Below are 21,416 nucleotides of genomic sequence, written 5' to 3'. Positions count from 1 at the left end.
CACACAGCTAGTAATTGTCTGAGGTCAGATTTGAACCTACATCTTCCTGACTCTAGGCCTGGAACTCTATCCACTACATCACTTAGCCATAAATATGTGTATTTGTATGTATATATGTATGTGTGTGAGATATACACATACCATGTACCATATACACATATGCATGCATGCATACTATGTCTGTCTATCTACCTCATATGCCTATACAGATATGTGTGTAAATAAACTATGTATAAGCAGACACACATGTTTATATACATGTACAAAGAGTATGTGGCATGTGTGACATATGTGTATATATATGTTTGACACATCCATATACACATATACCATATACCATACACACATACATGCATACTACGGCTATCTACCTCATAAGCCTATACATGTATGTGTACATATAAACTATATGTATATGTATAGACACACATAAGTTTATATACATGTATAAAGAATATATAGAGTACATGTGTGATATATGTGTATGTATGTATATCTACATACACACATACATATCTATCTAGGTATACATTGTATTCCCTATTAGAATAGAAACTCTGAGGGCCAAAACTACTCTTTGCTTTTGTCTCTGTGTCCCCAACTTTTATGTGAAGGGATCTGATACCATGAATAAATAGAGTTGTCCTTCCAGTTAGGAAGACCTGAGTTCAAGTTCTACTTTTGATACATATTAGCTGTGTGACCCTGGGTAAGTCATCTCTCAATGCTCCAGGCTCTCTCCAAGACTCTAAGTTATAGAATAAGAACAGAGTTACATTAGTAAAGGTAGCTCTTTAGAGCTCCATACACTGATGAAATCAAAATTCAAGGTTTTTAAAAACCTTTTAAAAATTTCCCAGTGTTTCATCACAGAGTCTGTCCAGCAGTAAGGACTTAAAAAATGCTCACACCGAGCAAATTGGCAAAGAGGATAAAAGATGGGAATAGTCTTTGGTGGAAGGTCTGTGAAAAGATAATGCACATAATAATACACTGTTAATGGAGCTGTAAATTGATGAGTAATTTGAATTAGGAAAGTCATTAAAATGTTCATATCTTTTGACCCAAAGATCTCACTGCTAAGTATATACCCTAAGGAGGTCAATGACAAAAAGAAAGACTCCATATAAACCAAAAATTTGTAGTATTCACTTGTTGTAGTATCAAGAGACTGGAAACAAAGTAGATTGTGGTACACGTACCTAAGGGAGTACTACTTAGCTAAAAGAAACAATGAATGTAATGAATACCAATAAGCATTGAAAGACAAATAATATGATACAAAGTAAAGCTAGCAGAACCAGAAAAATAGTATAAATGACTACAATGATATAAATGGAAAAAAACAAAAACAAAATTGACTGAGAACAGGCCCAAGTCTAGATCTTCACCCCTTACCCCAAAAGAATTTGAGTCCCATTTGTCTGCAAGCCCTAGAAAATCCCACCTTGAAACTCTCCTTGAATTTTCCCATTTGATCAAGTAAATCTCTGGTGTTCACCTGAGGCTATAATCCTCTCCACTGACCTTTCATCTCAGTCTAAACCCAATTTTCCTATTCTCAGTTGTCCAGCCCTCCATTGTCTGATACCTCTGGATTGCCTGAGCTACTTCCCAACCTTGATCCTCTCTAGACCCCATTTTTTTGGTCCAGGTGTTCAATCTCCAGTCACCCCAGTGTACTGGCCACTGGCATCAAGAGCCTCCCTCGACACCTTCTCCGGGCACCCCAGACTACTTGGTCACTCCTCGATCCTTCCCTCAGTCTTTCTGTATGTAAGATCCATTTTGTTTCTATTGAAGTGCTCAGATTCAATCTGCCCCCCTTTGCCAATACAAGTGTCACAAGAGTCTAGCCAATGCTAAGATTCCTTAAGAGTCTGACCAATATGGAGGATTTTGAAAATCACGTGCACCTTGGATAGTGTTTTAATAAACTTTGTTTTTCTTTTGCCAAAAGTAGTCCTGGATGGAATTCATTTGTGCAGGAACCACGTATCACTATTTCAGCATCCCAGCACCCCTAAACCTCAATAAAATGATTGAAAGTGAATGCTGTCATATGATAATGACAATCAAATTAAACAAGCAATGAAAAAGCATTTATTAAGTATTTGCTATATGCCAACCATTGTGCTAAGCTAAGGATACAAAGAAAGTTTAAGAAAAAAGCATTCCCTCTTCTCAAGAAGCTTCCATTCTAATGGTAGAAGCGAGAGAGAGAGAGAGAGAGAGAGAGAGAGAGAGAGAGAGAGAGAGAGAGAGAGAGAGAGAGAAAGGGAGAGAGAGTGTTGATAGATACAAAGCAGATACAAGATACAAGGTTGTGGCTGTGTATGGCTTGTCCTTCGTTCTCAAAGAGGACCATGACATCAGGGAGATGATGACATGACTTGCAATTGCCTTTGATTTGAGGGAGGGAGGTGGGGCAAGATGGGAGAGACTTGAGACAGGGTGACTAATTAGAATGCTATTGCAATAGTCTAGGTGAACTGGGCATGCTGTTGCATGCCTATGATCCCAGCCATCAGGGAAGCTAAAATGGAGTTAGTTGATCAATTGAGCCCAGGAATTCTGAGCTATAGTGGGAGTGCAACCTCTCTGAATCTTGAAATACCCTCACCCACCCCTGGCCCAGTGCATTCCTTACACTTCCAGGAAAAATGCAGAAATAGTTGAATCCAAGATAGCTGTGGTCGCTGATCCTTTAACTTGCTTTGTGATTATCAAATCTTGTGCCCTGAGTCAAGTTCTCTTTTTCAATGAATTCCCACCCTAAAAAGGCTGATTTATCCCCCTTAATTCCTCCTGTCTGGGAGAAGCATATTCAGAGCCTGAATCGAGAATTAGTGGGGTAGAGAGGCACCAAGTGCTATTTCTCTTTAGAGTCAGAACCCCAACTCCCGGTAGAATTTCTAAGTCTTGAACGTAGACAAAATGAGGGCACACACATGTGGACAATAAGGATAAAGCATTTTATTTGAAATAAACTTCCATTTCTTTCTTTAGTACTCATCTCCCTCTTCTTCTTCCCCTTCCCCTTCTAAACTATCCATGCCCACCTCCTCGTAATCTTTCTCCAGGGCTGCCATGTCCTCCCGAGCCTCAGAGAACTCTCCCTCCTCCATGCCCTCACCTACATACCAGTGAACAAATGCCCTCTTGGCATACATCAGGTCAAACTTGTGGTCCAGGCGAGCCCAGGCTTCTGCAATGGCTGTTGTGTTGCTCAGCATACACACTGCTCTCTGTACCTTGGCCAGATCCCCACCAGGAACTACAGTGGGTGGCTGGTAATTGATGCCAACCTTGAAGCCAGTAGGGCACCAATCTACAAACTGAATGGTACGTTTGGTCTTGATGGTGGCAATGGCGGCGTTGACATCTTTGGGCACCACATCGCCACGGTACAGGAGGCAGCAGGCCATGTATTTGCCATGACGAGGGTCGCATTTCACCATCTGGTTGGCTGGCTCAAAGCAGGCATTGGTAATCTCTGCCACTGAGAGTTGTTCGTGGTAGGCCTTCTCAGCAGAGATGACAGGTGCGTAGGTTGCCAGGGGGAAATGGATTCGAGGGTAGGGCACCAAGTTGGTCTGGAACTCTGTGAGGTCCACATTAAGAGCACCATCAAAACGAAGAGAGGCTGTGATGGAGGAGACAATTTGACCTATGAGACGGTTGAGGTTGGTGTAGGTGGGACGTTCGATGTCTAGATTTCGGCGACAGATGTCATAGATGGCCTCGTTGTCTACCATGAAGGCACAATCTGAGTGCTCAAGGGTGGTATGAGTAGTCAGGATGGAGTTGTAGGGCTCCACCACAGCTGTAGAAATTTGGGGGGCTGGATAGATGGAGAACTCTAGCTTGGACTTCTTGCCATAGTCAACTGAGAGCCGTTCCATCAACAGGGAGGTGAAGCCAGAGCCAGTGCCACCTCCAAAGCTGTGGAAGATGAGGAAGCCTTGGAGTCCTGTACACTGGTCAGCCTAGAAATGAGGATGGGTGTGGGAATGAGAAAGAGAATAATGGAACATGATACCACAAGCATGAAAAAGAACGAAAAGGTTGCAAAATCCTTAAAGTTCTTTTTTTTTTTTTTTTTAGACTTTTGAAAAACCTCCACAAGAAACGATCTGAAGTGAGCAAAGGGCTCCTTTTTGCTGTCTCTCAAAGAAAAAATACTATCTTCTCATCTTGCTCCTCTTTCGTTCTGGAAGAATTTCTGATGTCCCAAGGGATCAATTTTCCTTTAACACTCTAGGCATGATTTAAGAGCCAGTCTATCCCCTACTATCTCCCTAACTCTAGACTCCCTCTGTTTCACTCCCTCTGTGCTATATATTACTTGATCAATGAGAAAAAAGGGTGGCATTTTACTCCCAGTGAGTGGCTAAAGTCAATCACTGGGTAATCAGCAAATGACCAGGGAAGTAGTCAATATCCTTTTCATCCGTGATTACCAATGATTGGAATCCTTGTGCTTTACACTAACTACCTATCTGTAATCACCATGTAGGATTTTCCTTAGGGTATTTCTGATTTCATAGCTCTCTAAACCAATCCACTCTATGTCTTGAGCTCTTACTGACCATGTCTTACATTGTAGTGGGATACAGACAAGACATGATAAAAAAAAAATAGTTTCCCACTTTTCAGTGGGGACAGGCATTCACTCAGTCCTTATTCTACTTCTGGGATCTCAAAGTGGCACTTTCCTCTTAAACTATAATTTCCTTCTTCCCTGCCTGGTCCTGCTTCTTCTCTTTGGAAAGGGGAAAGAACCTAGCTGCCTGATTCCCTCATGATCCTCTTCTTCTTTGAATAGGCAATCCTTACCAGCTTTCGGATTCGATCAAGTACCAAATCAATAAGTTCTTTCCCAATAGTGTAGTGGCCTCGTGCATAATTGTTGGCAGCATCTTCCTTGCCGGTGATGAGCTGCTCTGGATGGAAGAGCTGGCGATAAGTGCCAGTCCGAACCTCATCTGCAATGAGCATAAACTTCTACATATTGTGATCTGGTTGGGGGGATAGAGTAGCCTGAGAGACTAGGGTGTTGAAGCTCCCCTGCTTAAGGGTCCTTGCCTTTGTAGTCTCATCTAGAATGCAGTTATAGCTAAAGTCTTTCAATTCAATTCAATAAACACTTACTAATGGTAATATGTGCAGGACAGTGTGCTTTACTTTGAAGCAAAGGTGGGAGTGGGGTGAATAAAGGATTATCTTGAACCTAGGTAGACTTTTGAAGCTTAGTGACTAAGAGACAGTCTATATCCTCAGAGTTTTAGCTCCAATGATTTCCAGTAATAAGGGAAACTAAAAATAAGGAATAATTGCAGCTCCTACATTCTCCAGCAGAATAAATAATCTGGATGCAGTAATTAGGGCCAGGGGAAAGGCATAGATGGAGCTGAACTCACCAATCACTGTGGGCTCCAAGTCCACAAAGACAGCCCGAGGCACATGCTTGCCAGCCCCAGTTTCACTGAAGAAGGTGTTGAAGGAGTCATCTCCTCCCCCAATGGTCTTGTCACTGGGCATCTGTCCATCAGGCTGGATGCCATGTTCCAGGCAGTACAGCTCCCAACAGGCATTGCCAATCTGCACACCAGCCTGACCCACATGGATTGAGATACACTCACGCTAGGAGAGAAGACAAGAAAGAGTACTGTGGGAGAGAGAAGGTGGTCTTACCCAGAAATCAGTTCCCTTCATGTCTGAGCATAGATTATATCATTTTAGAACTAGAAAAGACTGTAGAAAACCATCTTCTCCAACCCCTTCATTTTGCTGATATGGAAATTGAATTCTGAGAGAGAGAGCTGAAGTTCCTGGGATGGGGAGAAAGGTCTAAATAATTCGATCTCTTTTCTGCCATAAGAATTTTCTGGTGGTCAATTCATGAAAAAAGTAATTCAGGCATAAAGCATCCAATATGGGGTTATTATATGCAAGGAATTAGGAATTAAAGGGAAAAAAAGCATTGTCTTTGTCCTTAAGGTGTTTCTCAGAAATAGAATCTGATGCTAGGTCCTTGGATCCCAGATTCAGTTCTCTCTCCACTATATCACACTGAAAGGGAGTGTGTCCCAGGCATTGGAAATAGCCTGTGTAAAATGGCAGAGACATGAGAGCATGGGATGAGAGAAGGGAAACAATCAGTAAGAGTTTGGCTGGGATACAGAGACTGAAAAGAGGAGTAGTAGGGATGGAATAGCACTGGAAGGGAAGTCGGAGCCAAATTGTGGAGGGCGACTATTGAAAGAGTTCATATTTTATTCTTGAGGGTAATAAGGAGCCACTAAATGTCTGAGCAAAGGAGTGATATGATCAGACATGTGCCTTAGGATTCTGGCAGCTGTGAGAAGTTCTGGGTGGGGAGAAAAGGGTGGGAAGGAATGATGCAGGGAGAAGAATTAGGAAGCTATTACATTGGTCCAGGTAAAACATAATGTGGGTCTGAAATACAATAGTGGTAGTGTGAATAGAGAGGAAAGAATGACTGCCAGGGATATTACTGCCAAGATAGAATGAGAAGGACTTGGCAATGAATGGGGGGAGTGGGGGGGAGAGGAGAGGGAAGTGTCAAAGGCAACTTCGAGGTTTAAGCTTAAGTAACTGGAAGAATGGTTAATGCCATCATTAGAACTAGGAATATTGGAAGGGGAGGTTTGAAGTGATGATAATGACTTGTTGAATTTGAAGTGCTGATTGGGTTCAGATGGATTTGTTGAACATGCAAGTGGAAACATGAGATTAAAGCTGAAGGAGATCAGAGGTTAACTAGAAGGCATTAGATATTAGATTCTAGGGTACCCCTCAACCTAGCTCTGAGTAGGAAGGCTGAAACCCTGCAGAGGAGTTGTGGATTGGGAAGTCTTAGCTCCAATGACTAAGCATCTTGGAGAAAGTTCTGCAGGGCCTGGCAGGGAAAGATACAGCTAATTCCTACCGGAGAGGAAAGGAGACGTCCTTTGAGAAATGTGAGCTAGATCCAAGTGAGACTGCAGGAGACAAGAGATAAGGATGAGGAAAAGTGAAAGAGAGGCTTTTTTGTTCATGTTTAAGCTAGAAAAATCCATACAAAGGTAGAAAGTGGGCCTGGAATCTAGGAATACTTAGGTAGGATTCAGTCAACATATAGAGGCTTTTCTCTCTCTTAGCCATGCATATTTCTAGAGTGTAATATGTCTTCAGAAAAGGTCTCCTGATCCCCTCACCATGTGACCTAAGACTGGTGGTCAATGCAAAGCTGAATTTTTAATCCTTGGTCTGAAGCAGATCTGGAATAGTTTTTGAGGCCTAATAAGAGAAAGAAAAAAGTACACCCCCACAACTCCCCTCCTCCATGCACCCGCAGGGCATCCTGTGGTGACTAGAGAAGCTAAGCCCTTTTCTTGTCTCCCAGCTTTGCCCTGCCCCAACTCCCAGATTTCTTGGGATTTAGAGATGAAAAGGATCTTAGATAACATAAGATCATAGATTTAGAATTGGGAGGGACCTTAGAGGCCATCTAGTCTAACATTCTCATTTTACAGATAAGAAAACTGAGGCACAAAGAGACTAAGTGACTTGGCCAAGGTATACACACATGGGTAGAGAGTAGAAGATCTGGGATTTGAACTAAGGATCTCTGACTCCAAGATCAATGCCCTTTCCACTATACCACACTAATCTAACTCCCTCATCTTACAGAAAGGAAACTGAGGCCCAGAGAGGTTATGACTTATCAAAAGTTAAAGTTAATAAATAGTAGGGCTAGGATTCACACTCAGGTCTTCTAACTCTATATCTTACATCTCCTTCCACTGTACTACACTGCCTTCCTATCCCAGGGTAAAAATACAATGAAGTCTTAGTTGATATTGACCTATAAGGACATCCTGTCCCCTAATACCAGTGGTATAGAAGGAGTTCCATGAGGTTATAATGATCTGATATTTGTGGCATTGAATGATATGAGTTGAACCTTAGGGAGATTCAGTAAAGCTGTAAAGATTTGGAATAAAGATTGGAGTCAGATTGTGAAGGCCTTAAATATTAAGCTAATGGATTTATATTTTATCGTATAGACAATAGCTACCAAGAGCTAATTTCAAGTAAGGGTCTGATGTTGTTCTATCTGTGCATGGGGACAATTACCTGAGAAGGTGTCTGAAGGAGATATTAAGGAGGAGATACATTAAGATGAAAACAGAGGGATCAAAGGGAAAGGAAAGCACATACATATACATTGGAATTTGTGGAGAAAATAAAGGAAGCCACTTCTAAAGAGGATTTGTCTTAATTCATAAACAGGGGATCAGTTAACAGCCTGACCTGAGTCCATTTCAGAGTGTTTTAGAATATATTTCTGGAGGATCAGACTCTATATGGTTTAGGTTTGGGGGCTTTAACCATTAAAAAAATTTCTGTGCACCTTCTGTGTTCTCTGTAATTGGTATTACCTTTTTGGGGTAACCCTGAACTTCTTGTGCTTACTTACTGTCCTTAGTTGAAAGAGTGCATGGTTCAGAGCCCAGTGTCCCATTCCCAAAACCTATCTCCCCATTTCTAAATCTGCACCTCCCTAAAAAACAAAAAGCAAAACCAAAAACACCCTTTTTCTTGACTAGCAAGTCTATTCTCCTACCTCGAGCACACAATATCAACTTTTAATATAAATGTAGAGTTTATTCTGCAGTTACTCCTTCTCCTAGCAACACACCCAACACACAGACACACACACACACACCCCAGTACTCTCAAAAGAAGCTGTCTGAAGGAGGCACTGGGCAGGAGATGCATTCAGATAAAAACAAGAGGTGGGGGTCAAAAGGAAAGGGAAGCAGATGGGTAGTGCCATTGGAATTCATGAGCCTGAAAGGAAGCCACTTCTAAAGAAAATTTGTCTTACTTGACAACCAGCTGGTCAGGAAAGAGGCTGAAGTGAGTTCATTTCAAAGAACTTTACAGCAGATTCTTCAAGGCCAAACTCCATAGAGTTTAAGGTTTGGAGTTTTAATGATTAAAGAAATCAAACTTTCTGGGCTCATTCTGTTTTCCCTCTAATTGCCATTACCCATTTGGGGGAAAGATCTGAACTTTTTCTTGTTCTGGCTATTCTTAGCTGGAGGACTAAAAATATGGTTCAGACCCCAGTGTCCCATTCCCAAAACCTATCTCCCCATTCCTAAAACTCCTCCCCCCTCAGAAAAAACCCACCTTTCCTCTTTACTGCTAGTCTCTCCTGCCTCTGGGACATTCTCATCCTTTTACAGAGCCATATATTGTATATTGTACAGTTGCTTTTCCCCCTAGCAACACACCACAGCACACCCCAACACACTCACACACTCCAATACTCTGAAGATTTCCCTTATACTAGCAAACAGCCCCACTCTTTAACCCTCATCCTGTGTTACCTGTCAGCACTTAAGCCCCTCCTCAGACTTACCATCCTGCTCTGATGTTGTATGCCAAGTGAGGCTTCGGTAGTGTTGATGATCTGAATGGTGAGAACAGCCCTAGAGATCTCTCCTTATACTCTGGGTTAGGCTCCCAGGGGGGTGTGTTGTTAGAAACAACCCCAGGGGGGTCAGACTCGTTGACTTGGTTACCATGGCTTGAGTTTGAGTTTGCTGGCCCACAGCCCAAACAGAGAGGGGGAGTGGAGTGTGGAGAAGGTGCCCTGAGCTTCAGTAACAGTGGGCATGGTAACAGGGCAGGTACACAGAGCCTATATTGCCCCAGCCTGTTTCCTGATGTTACACCCTGGAGGCCTTCACAAACTAGGGAAACTCTTCTATTAAACTCTAGCTCCAAATAGCTAGTTGGAGTTTTGGGATGGAGGTGAGATGCCTGAATAGAGCCAAAACAAAGCCAAAGGGAAGCAAACATAGTCCATAGGTATGGAGGAGCATTGAAGGAGACCTGGAACTCTAGAAACATTCATTTCCCCATGCACAGTATAGTGCAAAGGACCTTTGGATTCCAGAAGGTCTAGGTTCAAATGGCAACTCTCCCAATTACTAACTGGGTTAGTTCGTGCAAGTTATTCTCTCCATCTCTGTTTTCTTAACTATCAGATGAGATGGTTGGATTTCACAATTTCTAAGGTGACTTCCAATTCTAAATCTTACAAATATGAAAGGTAAAACATTTCTGAAACTCATCTCTCCCATAAACACTGTAGTCAGTCTTCTTCTACCACAGAAAGAAGCTTTGAAAGATTGTACCTGTGCAAAATGGTGACATACTCCAGGTTGGCTTTTAGTACCTTTCTGTTGCCTTTCTGTCGGTTGTACCACTTTGTCCACATTCCCTCTTATAGGGCACTCATGGTATAACAGATCAAGAGCTGAGTTTGAAGTCAGGAAGGCTTCATATCCTGCCTCAGAAACATACTACCAGTGTGACTTTAGACAAGTCATTTAGCATCCCTGAGCCTCAGTTTTCTTATCCACAAAATGGGGATAATGATACCTCACAGGACTCTATTAGTGATCAAATTAGAATGTCCATGTACAATGTTTTAGAAACTTTATGGAATTATATAAATGTAAGTTGTTATTATGATAGATCATTCCCCTCACTCCTTCTCCTCAAGGCAAAAATTAAGATTAAAAGTAGCCAGTAAGCTATTGACCTTATTAGGGATGATATATTTATTCTCTCCTTGTATTATTTTAAAACAAGATTATCTGGACATAGTAATGTTTGGAGGGAGGGGGATTTAGGGGTGTGGAGTTAACATGATGATATGACTTCTGTATTTTAAGTCTTGATTGTCCTGTTCTATGGATAAAGTGGATTTGCCTATTTAGAGCACTGGGAAACATTTACTGGGACCTGTCCAGTAACAGCTCATCAAAAATGAGAAGAAGAATGCTTAAGTCTCATCCATTGAGGAGACTGGTTGGCAATGAGCTGGTTGGCAATGAGCTGGTTGACTCAGAGGAAGTGACTTTGTGCTAGACCTATAAAAGGGAATGTTATCATACATAGATGATGTTATCATACATGAACACGTATCATATTGCATATTCAGGCTCCTTTTATTTCTTGCATTTTCCCCATTTTTTGAGAACAGCCTGTTCTGAGCAAAGAGTGGACTTTGGTGACTTGAAGGGATGAGATGAGCCCTGACACAGGGAAGAGTCTGATCCCCTCTTTACACTTGGAAGAGGACTGACACCCCCAAATTAGGGCATTTCACCCATACCTCTCTTACATTGGGGCCAAGACTGATATCTCTAAGGCAGGATGGGAAGAGGCAGGGAACAGACATAAACAAGGATGTCACTAGGAGCTTGAGGCACTGTGGTCTTTAGGCCATGAAAGGAAGTATGGTGGAGGAAGTGCTGAATTTGGTGTCAGAGGACCTGAGTTCAAGTCCTGTCATTTCCTGGTTGCCTCACCTTGAGTGAATCACCTACTCAGTCTCTCTAGGCCTCCACTGTAATGAAGGGTGCTAGATAGCCTCTAAGCTCACTTCCAACTAACAACCTATGATCCTATGATTCTGCCATGTACTAGGACTCCCAAGTCCATGCTTCAAAGAAATATATTCAGCTTGGAGGTCAGGACAGCTACAGGAGTGCTGATAATCGAGAGACAGAGCTCCTCAGACATTTTAGGAAAGGGGTCCTGCTAAGGACTGTGTGATTGCTTTCCAAACCCACAGGTTCATTTTCCAGAGGAGAAATCAACAAGGAAACTGGGAGTTTCTAGCCTGGAATATTTCTACAGAGATTTCGATATATAGCCATAGAGGCTCAAGGGAAAGGATAGAGAATAAGGGAGTGGTCCAAGTCATGAGCAGACGAAATAACTAGGGAACATAGAGATCACTGGACAAACAAAAACTAGGCCAGAAACATCAGGGCTTTTCCAGAGTACAGCCAATTGGAGGTGAGGTGGGAGGCTGCCTTTCTAGTAGCCTCAAGTCTTTTTTGAGAATCTAAGCCTTCATCAGTATCATCAATTTGGAATGGCTTATACTGCTCTCTAGGGCAAAAAGGCTAATTGGAGTATTAGCTACTTCAAGTTAAAAAACAAACTACATGGTGTACTATGCCCCTAGAGGACTGGGAAAACCAGAAAGGCAGGACGACAGGAGAGGAAAGGTAAATGGTGTCTACTGATTATGGACTATTACGAGGCCTTCATGTGTTTTCTTCATTTTTCTGTGGCAAGAAGGCTGTCTTGTGATCAATATATGCATTGTAACCATGAATATTTATATAGGAGTTAAGGACGTTTTAACCACATCTGTAGAAGCCCAGACTATATTTAGAGATTTGCAAAACGGAACTCTTATTTCTTGTCCCCTTCCTCTCCCTCCTCTCTCCCTGCCCCATTGTCTTCAATCCAGTGATACTGGCTTCCTTGCTTTCTTGAAGGAGACACTCCATCTGCCAGCTCCAGGCATTTTTCTCTGGCTATCCCCCCCATGCCTGAAATACTTTTCCTCCTCATCTCCATCTCCTGGCTTCCCTGGCTTCTCAAGTCTCAGCTAAAGTCCATTCTTCTACAAAAAAGCCTTTCCCAGTCCTTAATCTTAGTACCTTCCTTGTGAAATGATCTCCAGTTTATCTTGTATATATCTTGTTCTGATGATAGTCCTTCGCATGTTGTCTGCCCCATTAGACTGAGTTCCTTGAAGGCAGGGAATGCTTCTGCCTTTTTTTGTATGCCCATCATTTAGCACAGTGTCTGGCACATAATAAGTATTTAATAAATGCTTGACTCTTCAGTCAATAAATAAATTCAGTTTAATAAATGCTTGACTCTTCAGTGGGGACATAATGAGTCAGAGACAGTGATTTGGAGGACTGAACCCTAGATTCAACCCAGTCCATGTGAGCTCAGAGACCAGGTTGCTAGGACACAGTTACATCTTGGAAGCTTGTCTAGGAGCCCAAACTGAGGATTAGAGGTCCCTGGCAGGACTCCCTAGAAAGAGAAAAGGAATCCCTTCCAAAATGATTTTCTCATAGTATTATTTCCAACACAGTGGTATCTGAAATAATTTAAGGCAATAAATAGGGTCTTTCTAGGGCATCTCAAATCCCAGTGGGCAGCTAGGTGGCACAGAGGGTCAAATCCTTGTACCTGGAGTCAGGAAAACTTGAGTTCAAATCCTGTATCAGTACCTTATTAACTATGTGACCCCTTGGTAAGTCATTTAATTTTTTTAACTTCAGTTTCCTCATCGGTAAAATGAGGATTTTATATGTAATAGTGCCTACCTGACATGGTTGGTGTTAGGATAAAAATATCTGCACAGCACTTTGTAAACCTTAAAATGCTATATAAATGTTAGCTGTTATTAGGTTAAGTGTGTAAGTATGGCCATAGATCAAAGGCTCCAAGGGTAGAAATGTTCTTTCCCACATTTAGTTACTTGAAGTTCAGAATTTGAAAACTGCATTGGTTGAGGGGGGACTACATAGAGGACATCACCCACCAAAATACTGAGGTGCAAAAAATCTTCACTTTTGGACAAAACTAGATACTCTAGAAAATAAAGGAGTCAGCTACATAGGATATTTCCTTTGTGGATACGTGGTTCTAAGGGACTCCTGTTTGAAGAAGGCAATATCAGGGCTCACTTTCCAGAAGCTTTCTAGTACCTAATTTTTTCCCAACTAGGTTTGTAGTTAGAAAGACAACAAGATAGAGGGGTATACTGAGGAATTTGGTTCAAAACCTTTCTCTGTTATTAATTCTTCTGTGGCCTCTCATCATCAGTTTCTTATTTGTTGTTGTTGTTCACCCTTTATTTTCAAGGATCAGTGACACCATGGTTGGTGTCTAGACTTATGTGTGAATTGGATTTAAGTGAGGCAGAGCTGCATAAAGTCATCAGCCTCACTTTCTCTTCCAGAATCATCAAAGGCCAGTGGCAAGACAAAAGTCAAGATGACTGGGATGCAGTGGATGACCTTGGTGTCTTCTCGGTCTGACCAAGCTCTAAGCACCGCAGCATTTGTTTCAGCTACCTTCATAGCCATTGGAACAAATTATTCTCTGCACATTTCTTCAGGGGGAAATCTTCACATGTTTGGGGTAAACATCCCCCAAATTCACAGTCAGTTTCCTTCAACCTGATTTAGCCTGTCTGCTGAGATGGTTCTACCAGGGTGTGGCCCATGCCACATCTTCTTGGAGCCATAGGTGAGAGTTGAGTACCTGGCAGACACCAAAGGTGGATGAACAGCTCTGAAAAAAACTTATTTGTAAAATAAGGGGAAGGTACTAAATGACTTCTAACTTCCCTTCTAGCTCTAAATCTACGATCCAATTGATTGATGATTAGACTTTATAGTTCAGCCTGATCATTATCTAATGTGAAAGGGAAACTCCTCTAAAAAGCAAACTAGATCTGGCAGGGAAGCAACATAACATTAGGGAGCATAACCACTGGTTCTGGCCAAATTGGCACTATCTCACAAATGCACCTTCATCATATATCTACCTATCTCTCCTTAGCAGGTCTGGTAGCTGGGGAAAGTCACTTGACTTCTTTCAGCCTCAGCCTTCTTTCAGCCTTCAGTTTCTCATCTGTAAAATGAAGATTTTGTTATAATATAATGAAGATAATATAGCATAAATGAAGATTTTGATATAATAGCACCTACCTCACAGAGTTGTTGTTAGAATCGAAACATTAGTATCCCACTTTGCAAACCTTAATTCTTTTTTAAGTATTAGCTATTATTAAGTTAGGTTAATAAATATGGCTTAATTAGTCTTTAAGTCTTGGAGACCAAAGGCTCCAAGGGCAGAAATGTCCTCTCTCCCACATACATTTTCCTTCCTCTTCTCTGCCTATCTGAACCCTACTCTGCTTCCAAGGAAGGCCTAACTCAAGTTCCCTCCTCTTTAAAGCCTTTCTTGGACATTGTCATCCTTTTTTTGAACTTTGTATTATATGTTGTCTGTATAACTCATTAGTTACTGATTATATACTACTGTGGTTCTGTTAATTTCCTTTTCATGTATATGCCTTCCCCTTCCAACTAGATCAATGGTTCCAAAGGGTGTACCCTGAATTTTTTCCTAAGTTTGTCCCAGTGTAAGTGTAACTTACACTGATAATCAGATACCTTACCTCAGTTTCTCATGGCAAAGAGTAATATTATTGGGAGTGGGAAAAAAATTTTTTTTTGAGAACCACTGTGCTAAATTTGTAAGCCCTTTGAAAGCTGATGCTGGGGTTTCCCTTCTTTGTGCCCCCACAGTGCTGAGCATATTTTTAAAAATTGCACCTGTAATTTATTTCATCTGATGTAGATGGCTCGCCTTTTCTGTAACTTTATAGTCTTGAAAATGCTAAGAGGTCTATGTCTATTGATATGGTCAACACATACCAGAGACAGGGCTTGAAGCCAGCTCTTAGTAACACCAACACCAGCTCTGTCCTCTATACCACGCTGCCCCTACTGACCTACACTTTTCTTTCCTTAGTCAGCAAAAATAGAAGTAGCCGGTTTCCCATGATCCAAATAAGAAGGTCCAATCAGGAAATGTGACTCAGAAAGGGACGACTGAATTCTAGGTGAGACAGATCTCTCTAGTATCTAGGGCATGGAGAGCAGACAATGTTAAAAGTGACAGTGATGATTGTTTGGAGTGGCGGTGAGTGGTGTGATGGTGAAGTCATGCTAAGATCTAGTAGCATCCCTTACCTATATAAGGAGTCGCGCCTCAAATCGTTGGTGTCTGCGCGTTGGGAAGGGGAAGCCGACGCAATTACTCTAGCAAAGAAAGCTCAGGCAATATTTTTTAGAGTCGAGCACTGCGACTTCCTCTCTCCAATCCCTTGGACTCGCCACCCTTCATAGTTTTTTGAAACGCTGGGGACTGTAGTTCCTGCTGGGATTACCTCGTGGCGTGGCCAGAGCTGTATGATGCTGCAGCTACATGGAACCTTGCCCTGGGAAAAAAAGATGGGAAGGAAATAAAGGAGAACAGAGCACCTTTCCTCTGGAATACGTGCCACAGACCCCGGGTCTGGATCAGGAAGTCCAGTTAGTCAGAGGCTAGAGGCTTCAGGTGCAGACACCCTCCCCCAGCGTTTTGGAAAGGAAGTTCCATAAAATGAGAAGTTTCCCTGCTTCTCTCTATCCCATCTGGCAGAGTTCTTGACCCTGACTCTATCCTGAGAATAAAGTGTTAAATGGGCTTGTACTCCCAAACATTATGCAGCAAACGGTGGAAGGGTTAAGGCCGGGTGTTGCAAAGCAATAAAGTCTTAGGACTGGAGCCTCCCCAGGGTGGGACAGAGGAAGGAGAGCTGGTGAAACCGGCCCCACCGGCCCCCAGCCACCAGGGCGTGGTCTCCGGGACAGCGACCTCCCCACAATGTTGGTGGGCGTGGCCATCCGGCTAAGCGTCCCCGCCTTTGTGGGCGTGTCGGATGCGCTTGGCCCCACCCCAATCATACAAAAGCAGTGCGGCACTGCAGCTGGCGCAGTTCTCACCGAGATCCGTCACGCTGACTCAACGTGAGACATTCCGGCCCGGACCCCCACCATGGTGAGTGAGGCCCGGGCTGGAACCCCATCCCTGCCGCCACGACCTCTGTTTATTCCTTTTTTAAAATAGAGCACCCCCAGAGCCCTCTAAGGTCCCCATCCCCACGGTCCCCAGCCCCCGCTCCTGGGCACATAGATTGTTTTTAAAATTCCTTCATATATGTGTGTATGTAATATATGTGTGTATTTATAAGTGTATGGTTATTCTGGATGCTGGTATGAGCTCTGTCTAGGGCAGACGGGCCGGAGCAGAAATCTCACGACCTTCAGGAAAAGGCAGGATGGGGTCAGGGGTGGGGGCACTGGGCTTGCTTTCCGAACTGACAGGAAAGGGCCTCAGTCTCTTCCCCGTCCCCTTTTCCCCAGGCACAAGTGTGTCCCTTCCCCCTCTCCCGGGGCTGATCACGCGGCCTCCGCTGCTCATGCACCTTGGCCTGCCCGCGCGAGGGAAGTCCGACTGGCTGCCCCTAGTCTGGGACCCCTAATGGATGGGACACGTGCTTGGCCGGGGGTCCGGCCGGATTCCTCCGGGGATCTGGCCACGCATTCTTCTTCGTCTTGGTATGAAGCCTCACGAGCCCTCCTCAGTGACTCAGCACCCCTCTTCTAAGTTGGAGAGCTGGGGGGGATGCTGAGGAGGAGCTCACCGGACGGCGGGAAAGGGTTTCAGAACACGCGGAGTTAACCCTCCCCCTCCAGCCCGCACGGAATGATGGGCAAGGACAGCTGGGGATGCGGAATGGAGAGAGTTGGGGTTGAGTCCAGGTTGGGGGGGGAGGAAGGGCGGATGGTATTTTTAGCTGGAGGTGGGGGGAGGGGTGGGGTGCTCTGTAATATAATCCCGGGTTTAGTCTGGAACCTCACTGGAAATTATATCGTTGGAGGGTAGGGTGGGGTGATGTAGTGGCCCTTGCAGAAGGGGAATGCGGAGGATGGGGGGCACTTGCCTTGGGGCCTCACCACAAGTTCCGCTTCCTTTGCTGAGTATTTTGTAACCTTCATTCTGCCATCCTGAAGTGGGGGTTGGGAGGCCCGCCTGCCCTCTGATCCTTAATTCTTCTTACCCTGCCCTTCAGAAGTTAATCATGCACTAAAAAGAACCGTCTCCTTGGACAACATCTGTTATTATCCCTCTAACCCCCATGTGTTGTACTTGTCTGCTTCAGCTCCCTAGCTTTAGCTCTGCTTTCCCTGGGTTGGTGTACCCAGTGACAAGCTGACGTGGTGCTTTGGGCTTCAGAGTGTGGGGGTGGAGGTGGGAAAAGCAACTGCAGTCTCTCTGTCTCTCTGTCTCTCTCTCTCTCAAGATGGGACTTAAACTGGAAAGTAGGGAGAAGTATAGAATACATAAGCCTGACCAATGTCATTGCCTTGATTATGGATGGGAGAAAATCCAGCTGCTCCTGCTTTTTCATCAAAGCTAAGAATCTATTAGAGAAGATGATTATGCAGATTTCCAAGGTCTGAGAGTCTTTTGATGAAAAGGCTGTTTTGTTCCTGTATTAAAATGTGTTAGGAGGGGCAGCTAGATGTCGCAGTGAATAGAGGCACCTTAGTTCCAATCTGCCCTCACACTAGCTGTGTGACCCTGGGGCAGGTCACTTAACCCAGATTGCCTCCAAAAATAAAAAGCAGTAGGGATTTTGTGCTGCTCTCCTGGTGTCCTACATCTAGAATATGTAAGAGAATTTGCCTCTGTTACTGCTAATTTCTTATAGACATTTAGGCATATCTAGCCCATTTTTGGTGATCCTATGGGCGTTCTTGCTGACTGCTTTCTCATCTCAGGGGATTGTGGAGTCAGTCTTATCCTGTGTCTGTAGTTTCAAATGGTGTACTGAATGTGTGCTTACATAATGCATTACTTGTTACAAAGTCCTGAATCTCCCAAGAATCGTCCATCTTAAATAAAGGCTTAGAACTGATGACAGGATGGACAGTCTGCTGAGTTTAGGGCTTATTTTATCACCTTTCCTTCATCCCTCAGCGTGAATGCATCTCAGTCCATGTGGGGCAGGCAGGTGTCCAGATGGGCAATGCCTGCTGGGAGCTGTACTGCCTGGAACACGGCATCCAGCCTGATGGGCAGATGCCCAGTGACAAGACTATTGGGGGAGGAGATGACTCCTTCACCACCTTCTTTTGTGAAACTGGGGCTGGCAAGCATGTGCCTCGGGCTGTCTTTGTGGACCTGGAGCCCACAGTGATCGGTAAGACGGGAAGGCTTGGGGTGACTGGGATAAGGGAAAATCTAGGATAAACTCATAAAATTAGATCCTTGGACTCTACCCCCTACCTTCTTACTCCTGTCTGAAAAATTCACAGACCTCTGATGCTAGACTTGGCAATGAATACAATTGCTGGTATCTCGTGACAGGCTAAACTGCACACTATATACCCCAGCATATTCTAACACAATATTTGGTGGAAGAGTGAGAAGTGCTTAGCATAGTCTCTCTTTCCCTGATTACATGACAAACTTCCTTCCAGATGAGATCCGAAACGGCCCCTACAGACAACTCTTCCACCCAGAGCAGCTGATCACTGGTAAAGAGGATGCTGCGAACAACTATGCTCGTGGCCACTACACCATTGGCAAGGAGATCATTGACCCTGTGCTGGATCGAATCCGCAAACTGGTGAGTTCCTTGGGTTAGGGATGGAAGCTTGGGAGGGTCTGATGGTGACACAAGTTTCTTCTGAGCAATTTTCAGGCAAGAATAGAAAAGGTCCATGTTCTCTGAAGCATGATGCTGTATAGGTATGGGGTGTTAGATTCTTGGTCACACCCTCCTAAAATAAGCTTGACTTCACTTCAGGATTCAGCTTCAGGTTTCTACTTAGGTGTGTGTTGACCATCCTTCTTTCTTGCCTTTCAGTCTGACCAGTGTACAGGACTCCAAGGCTTTCTGGTATTCCACAGCTTTGGGGGTGGCACTGGTTCTGGCTTCACCTCCCTGTTGATGGAACGGCTCTCAGTTGACTATGGCAAGAAGTCCAAGCTAGAGTTCTCCATCTATCCAGCCCCCCAGGTTTCTACAGCTGTGGTGGAGCCCTACAATTCCATCCTGACTACCCACACCACGCTTGAGCACTCAGATTGTGCCTTCATGGTGGACAATGAGGCCATCTATGACATCTGTCGCCGAAATCTAGACATCGAACGTCCCACCTACACCAACCTCAACCGTCTCATCAGCCAAATTGTCTCCTCCATCACAGCCTCTCTTCGTTTTGATGGTGCTCTTAATGTGGACCTCACAGAGTTCCAGACCAACTTGGTGCCCTACCCTCGAATCCATTTCCCCCTGGCAACCTATGCACCTGTCATTTCTGCTGAGAAGGCCTACCACGAGCAGCTCTCAGTATCCGAGATTACCAATGCCTGCTTTGAGCCAGCCAACCAGATGGTGAAGTGCGACCCTCGTCATGGCAAATACATGGCCTGCTGCCTCCTGTACCGTGGCGATGTGGTGCCCAAAGATGTCAACGCCGCCATTGCAGCCATCAAAACTAAACGAAGTATCCAGTTTGTAGACTGGTGTCCTACTGGCTTCAAGGTTGGCATCAATTACCAGCCACCCACTGTGGTTCCTGGTGGGGATCTGGCCAAGGTACAGAGAGCAGTGTGTATGCTGAGCAACACAACAGCCATTGCAGAAGCCTGGGCTCGCCTGGACCACAAGTTTGACCTGATGTATGCCAAGAGGGCATTTGTTCACTGGTATGTAGGTGAGGGCATGGAGGAGGGAGAGTTCTCTGAGGCTCGGGAGGACATGGCAGCCCTGGAGAAAGATTACGAGGAGGTGGGCATCGACTCCTACGAGGATGAGGATGAGGGGGAAGAGTAGAGCAGCCACCTGAAGCCATTTTACTGTTTGTTGCAAAATCCTTTCGAAATAAACAGAGTCTCTGTGTTTTGAAACTAAACTTGTCCCCACCCCTTGTGCTGTGCACTCTTGCCACATTTGTGAGCTGCTGCCGCCACCACTGCCCTCCCTCCCTGCTGCCCATTCCTTTTTCTTTCCTGTGGGCTGAAGGTAAGGACTGCTGATGATCCCTGTCCCTGCCCAGAGGGCTTAGCCCTAGTCTATTGCATCCAAGGCCCTATGGCACAGAGATCTGGCCAAAGAGGACCAAAAAGTTGGACTTGTCTTGGGTGTGGGCTCCTTCCACCACCACAGCCAACCTTGCCTGCTCTTGGCAGGATGTGCTCACCTCAGAATGAAAACTAAAGACCGGTTTTGCTTCTCAGTGATAAAGAGGTCCCTGCTACCTTCCTGCGGCCTCTGCATCCTCCAGCTTTTGAAGAAAAGCTTGATCTGCATAGGAAGGGTGTAGGTGGGGCAGGGTTGGTCTAGAGTCCCAGGGTGTGGTGCCTTGCCTCAAGCCTGGGGGATGGGCAGGGCAGTGGTGCTATGGAGTGGTTGTGTGTCTGTCCCTTCTGCACCTCCCATCTCTGCATGGCCTCTGCAGTCTCTCCCCCTGCTTTGCTGGGGACCTTGAGCTATGGCATTAAAAGTCAGGTCCTCTCCCCTTCTGTCTGTGCTTTCTTTCCAGATTGAGCCTCGACTCTGGGGGCCTTCTGCCAGGGCCCAAGGGGAAATGACAGCTACGCTAATAGGCGGCCCAGGGCCCAGCCCTGCGTCAGCCAGGGGGGATGGGTGTAGTTGGAGGAAAAAGCCTGTGTCACAAGGCAATGGGCGCCAGCCCTGCCCTCTCTGGTGATTCAGGGACACAGTGCCCTTCCCTCAGAGAGTAGAGTAGAGGCAGCAGCCAAAGTTGGGTCCCTGTTTACTCAGCAGGCCCTGCAGGAAGGGCAGCTGTGTACTGCCACAACAGCCTGCTTATTAATCATTAACTGTGTGGTAGAAACATTAGAAAAAAGCC

The 21,416-nt window shown here is 44.6% G+C and overlaps 2 protein-coding genes across 3 annotated transcripts; one reads left to right on the top strand and one right to left on the bottom strand.

The window, feature by feature from the left end:
• Positions 1-2,956: 2,956 nt before the first annotated feature.
• Positions 2,957-9,573, bottom strand: LOC140509859 (tubulin alpha-1D chain). Its single transcript, XM_072617865.1, has 4 exons — positions 9,440-9,573; positions 5,424-5,646; positions 4,840-4,988; positions 2,957-3,989 (listed from the first exon to the last, which is right to left on the bottom strand). The coding sequence occupies exons 1-4, from the start codon at positions 9,440-9,442 to the stop codon at positions 3,006-3,008; spliced, it is 1,359 nt and encodes a 452-aa protein (XP_072473966.1). The 5' UTR covers positions 9,443-9,573; the 3' UTR covers positions 2,957-3,005.
• A 6,854-nt stretch (positions 9,574-16,427) lies between these two features.
• On the top strand, positions 16,428-20,456 carry LOC140509855 (tubulin alpha-4A chain). 2 transcript variants are annotated; one of them, XM_072617858.1, is made up of 5 exons: positions 16,457-16,527; positions 16,893-17,087; positions 18,514-18,736; positions 19,017-19,165; positions 19,406-20,456. In XM_072617858.1, the coding sequence occupies exons 3-5, from the start codon at positions 18,556-18,558 to the stop codon at positions 20,375-20,377; spliced, it is 1,302 nt and encodes a 433-aa protein (XP_072473959.1). In that variant the 5' UTR covers positions 16,457-16,527; positions 16,893-17,087; positions 18,514-18,555; the 3' UTR covers positions 20,378-20,456. The 2 variants fall into 2 exon arrangements, with proteins under 2 accessions (XP_072473958.1, XP_072473959.1); XM_072617857.1 differs by lacking the exon at positions 16,893-17,087 and having other exon boundaries at positions 16,428-16,527.
• Positions 20,457-21,416: the final 960 nt, after the last annotated feature.

The sequence above is a fragment of the Notamacropus eugenii genome, chromosome 6 (genome assembly GCF_028372415.1).
Source record: "Notamacropus eugenii isolate mMacEug1 chromosome 6, mMacEug1.pri_v2, whole genome shotgun sequence".
In the NCBI taxonomy this organism is placed as follows: domain Eukaryota; kingdom Metazoa; phylum Chordata; class Mammalia; order Diprotodontia; family Macropodidae; genus Notamacropus; species Notamacropus eugenii.
Note: the sequence above shows the minus strand (reverse complement) of the source record. Positions and strands in the feature narration are given on the sequence as shown.

Excerpts from the sequence above, each read along its gene's own strand:
- LOC140509855 (XM_072617857.1), top strand. Across the intron at positions 18,737-19,016 it reads CCTGGAGCCCACAGTGATCG|ATGAGATCCGAAACGGCCCC; the intron begins GTAAGACGGGAA and ends ACTTCCTTCCAG. Across the intron at positions 19,166-19,405 it reads TGGATCGAATCCGCAAACTG|TCTGACCAGTGTACAGGACT; the intron begins GTGAGTTCCTTG and ends CTTGCCTTTCAG.
- LOC140509859 (XM_072617865.1), bottom strand. Across the intron at positions 4,989-5,423 it reads CTTGGAGCCCACAGTGATTG|ATGAGGTTCGGACTGGCACT; the intron begins GTGAGTTCAGCT and ends TGCTCATTGCAG. Across the intron at positions 3,990-4,839 it reads TTGATCGAATCCGAAAGCTG|GCTGACCAGTGTACAGGACT; the intron begins GTAAGGATTGCC and ends CCTCATTTCTAG.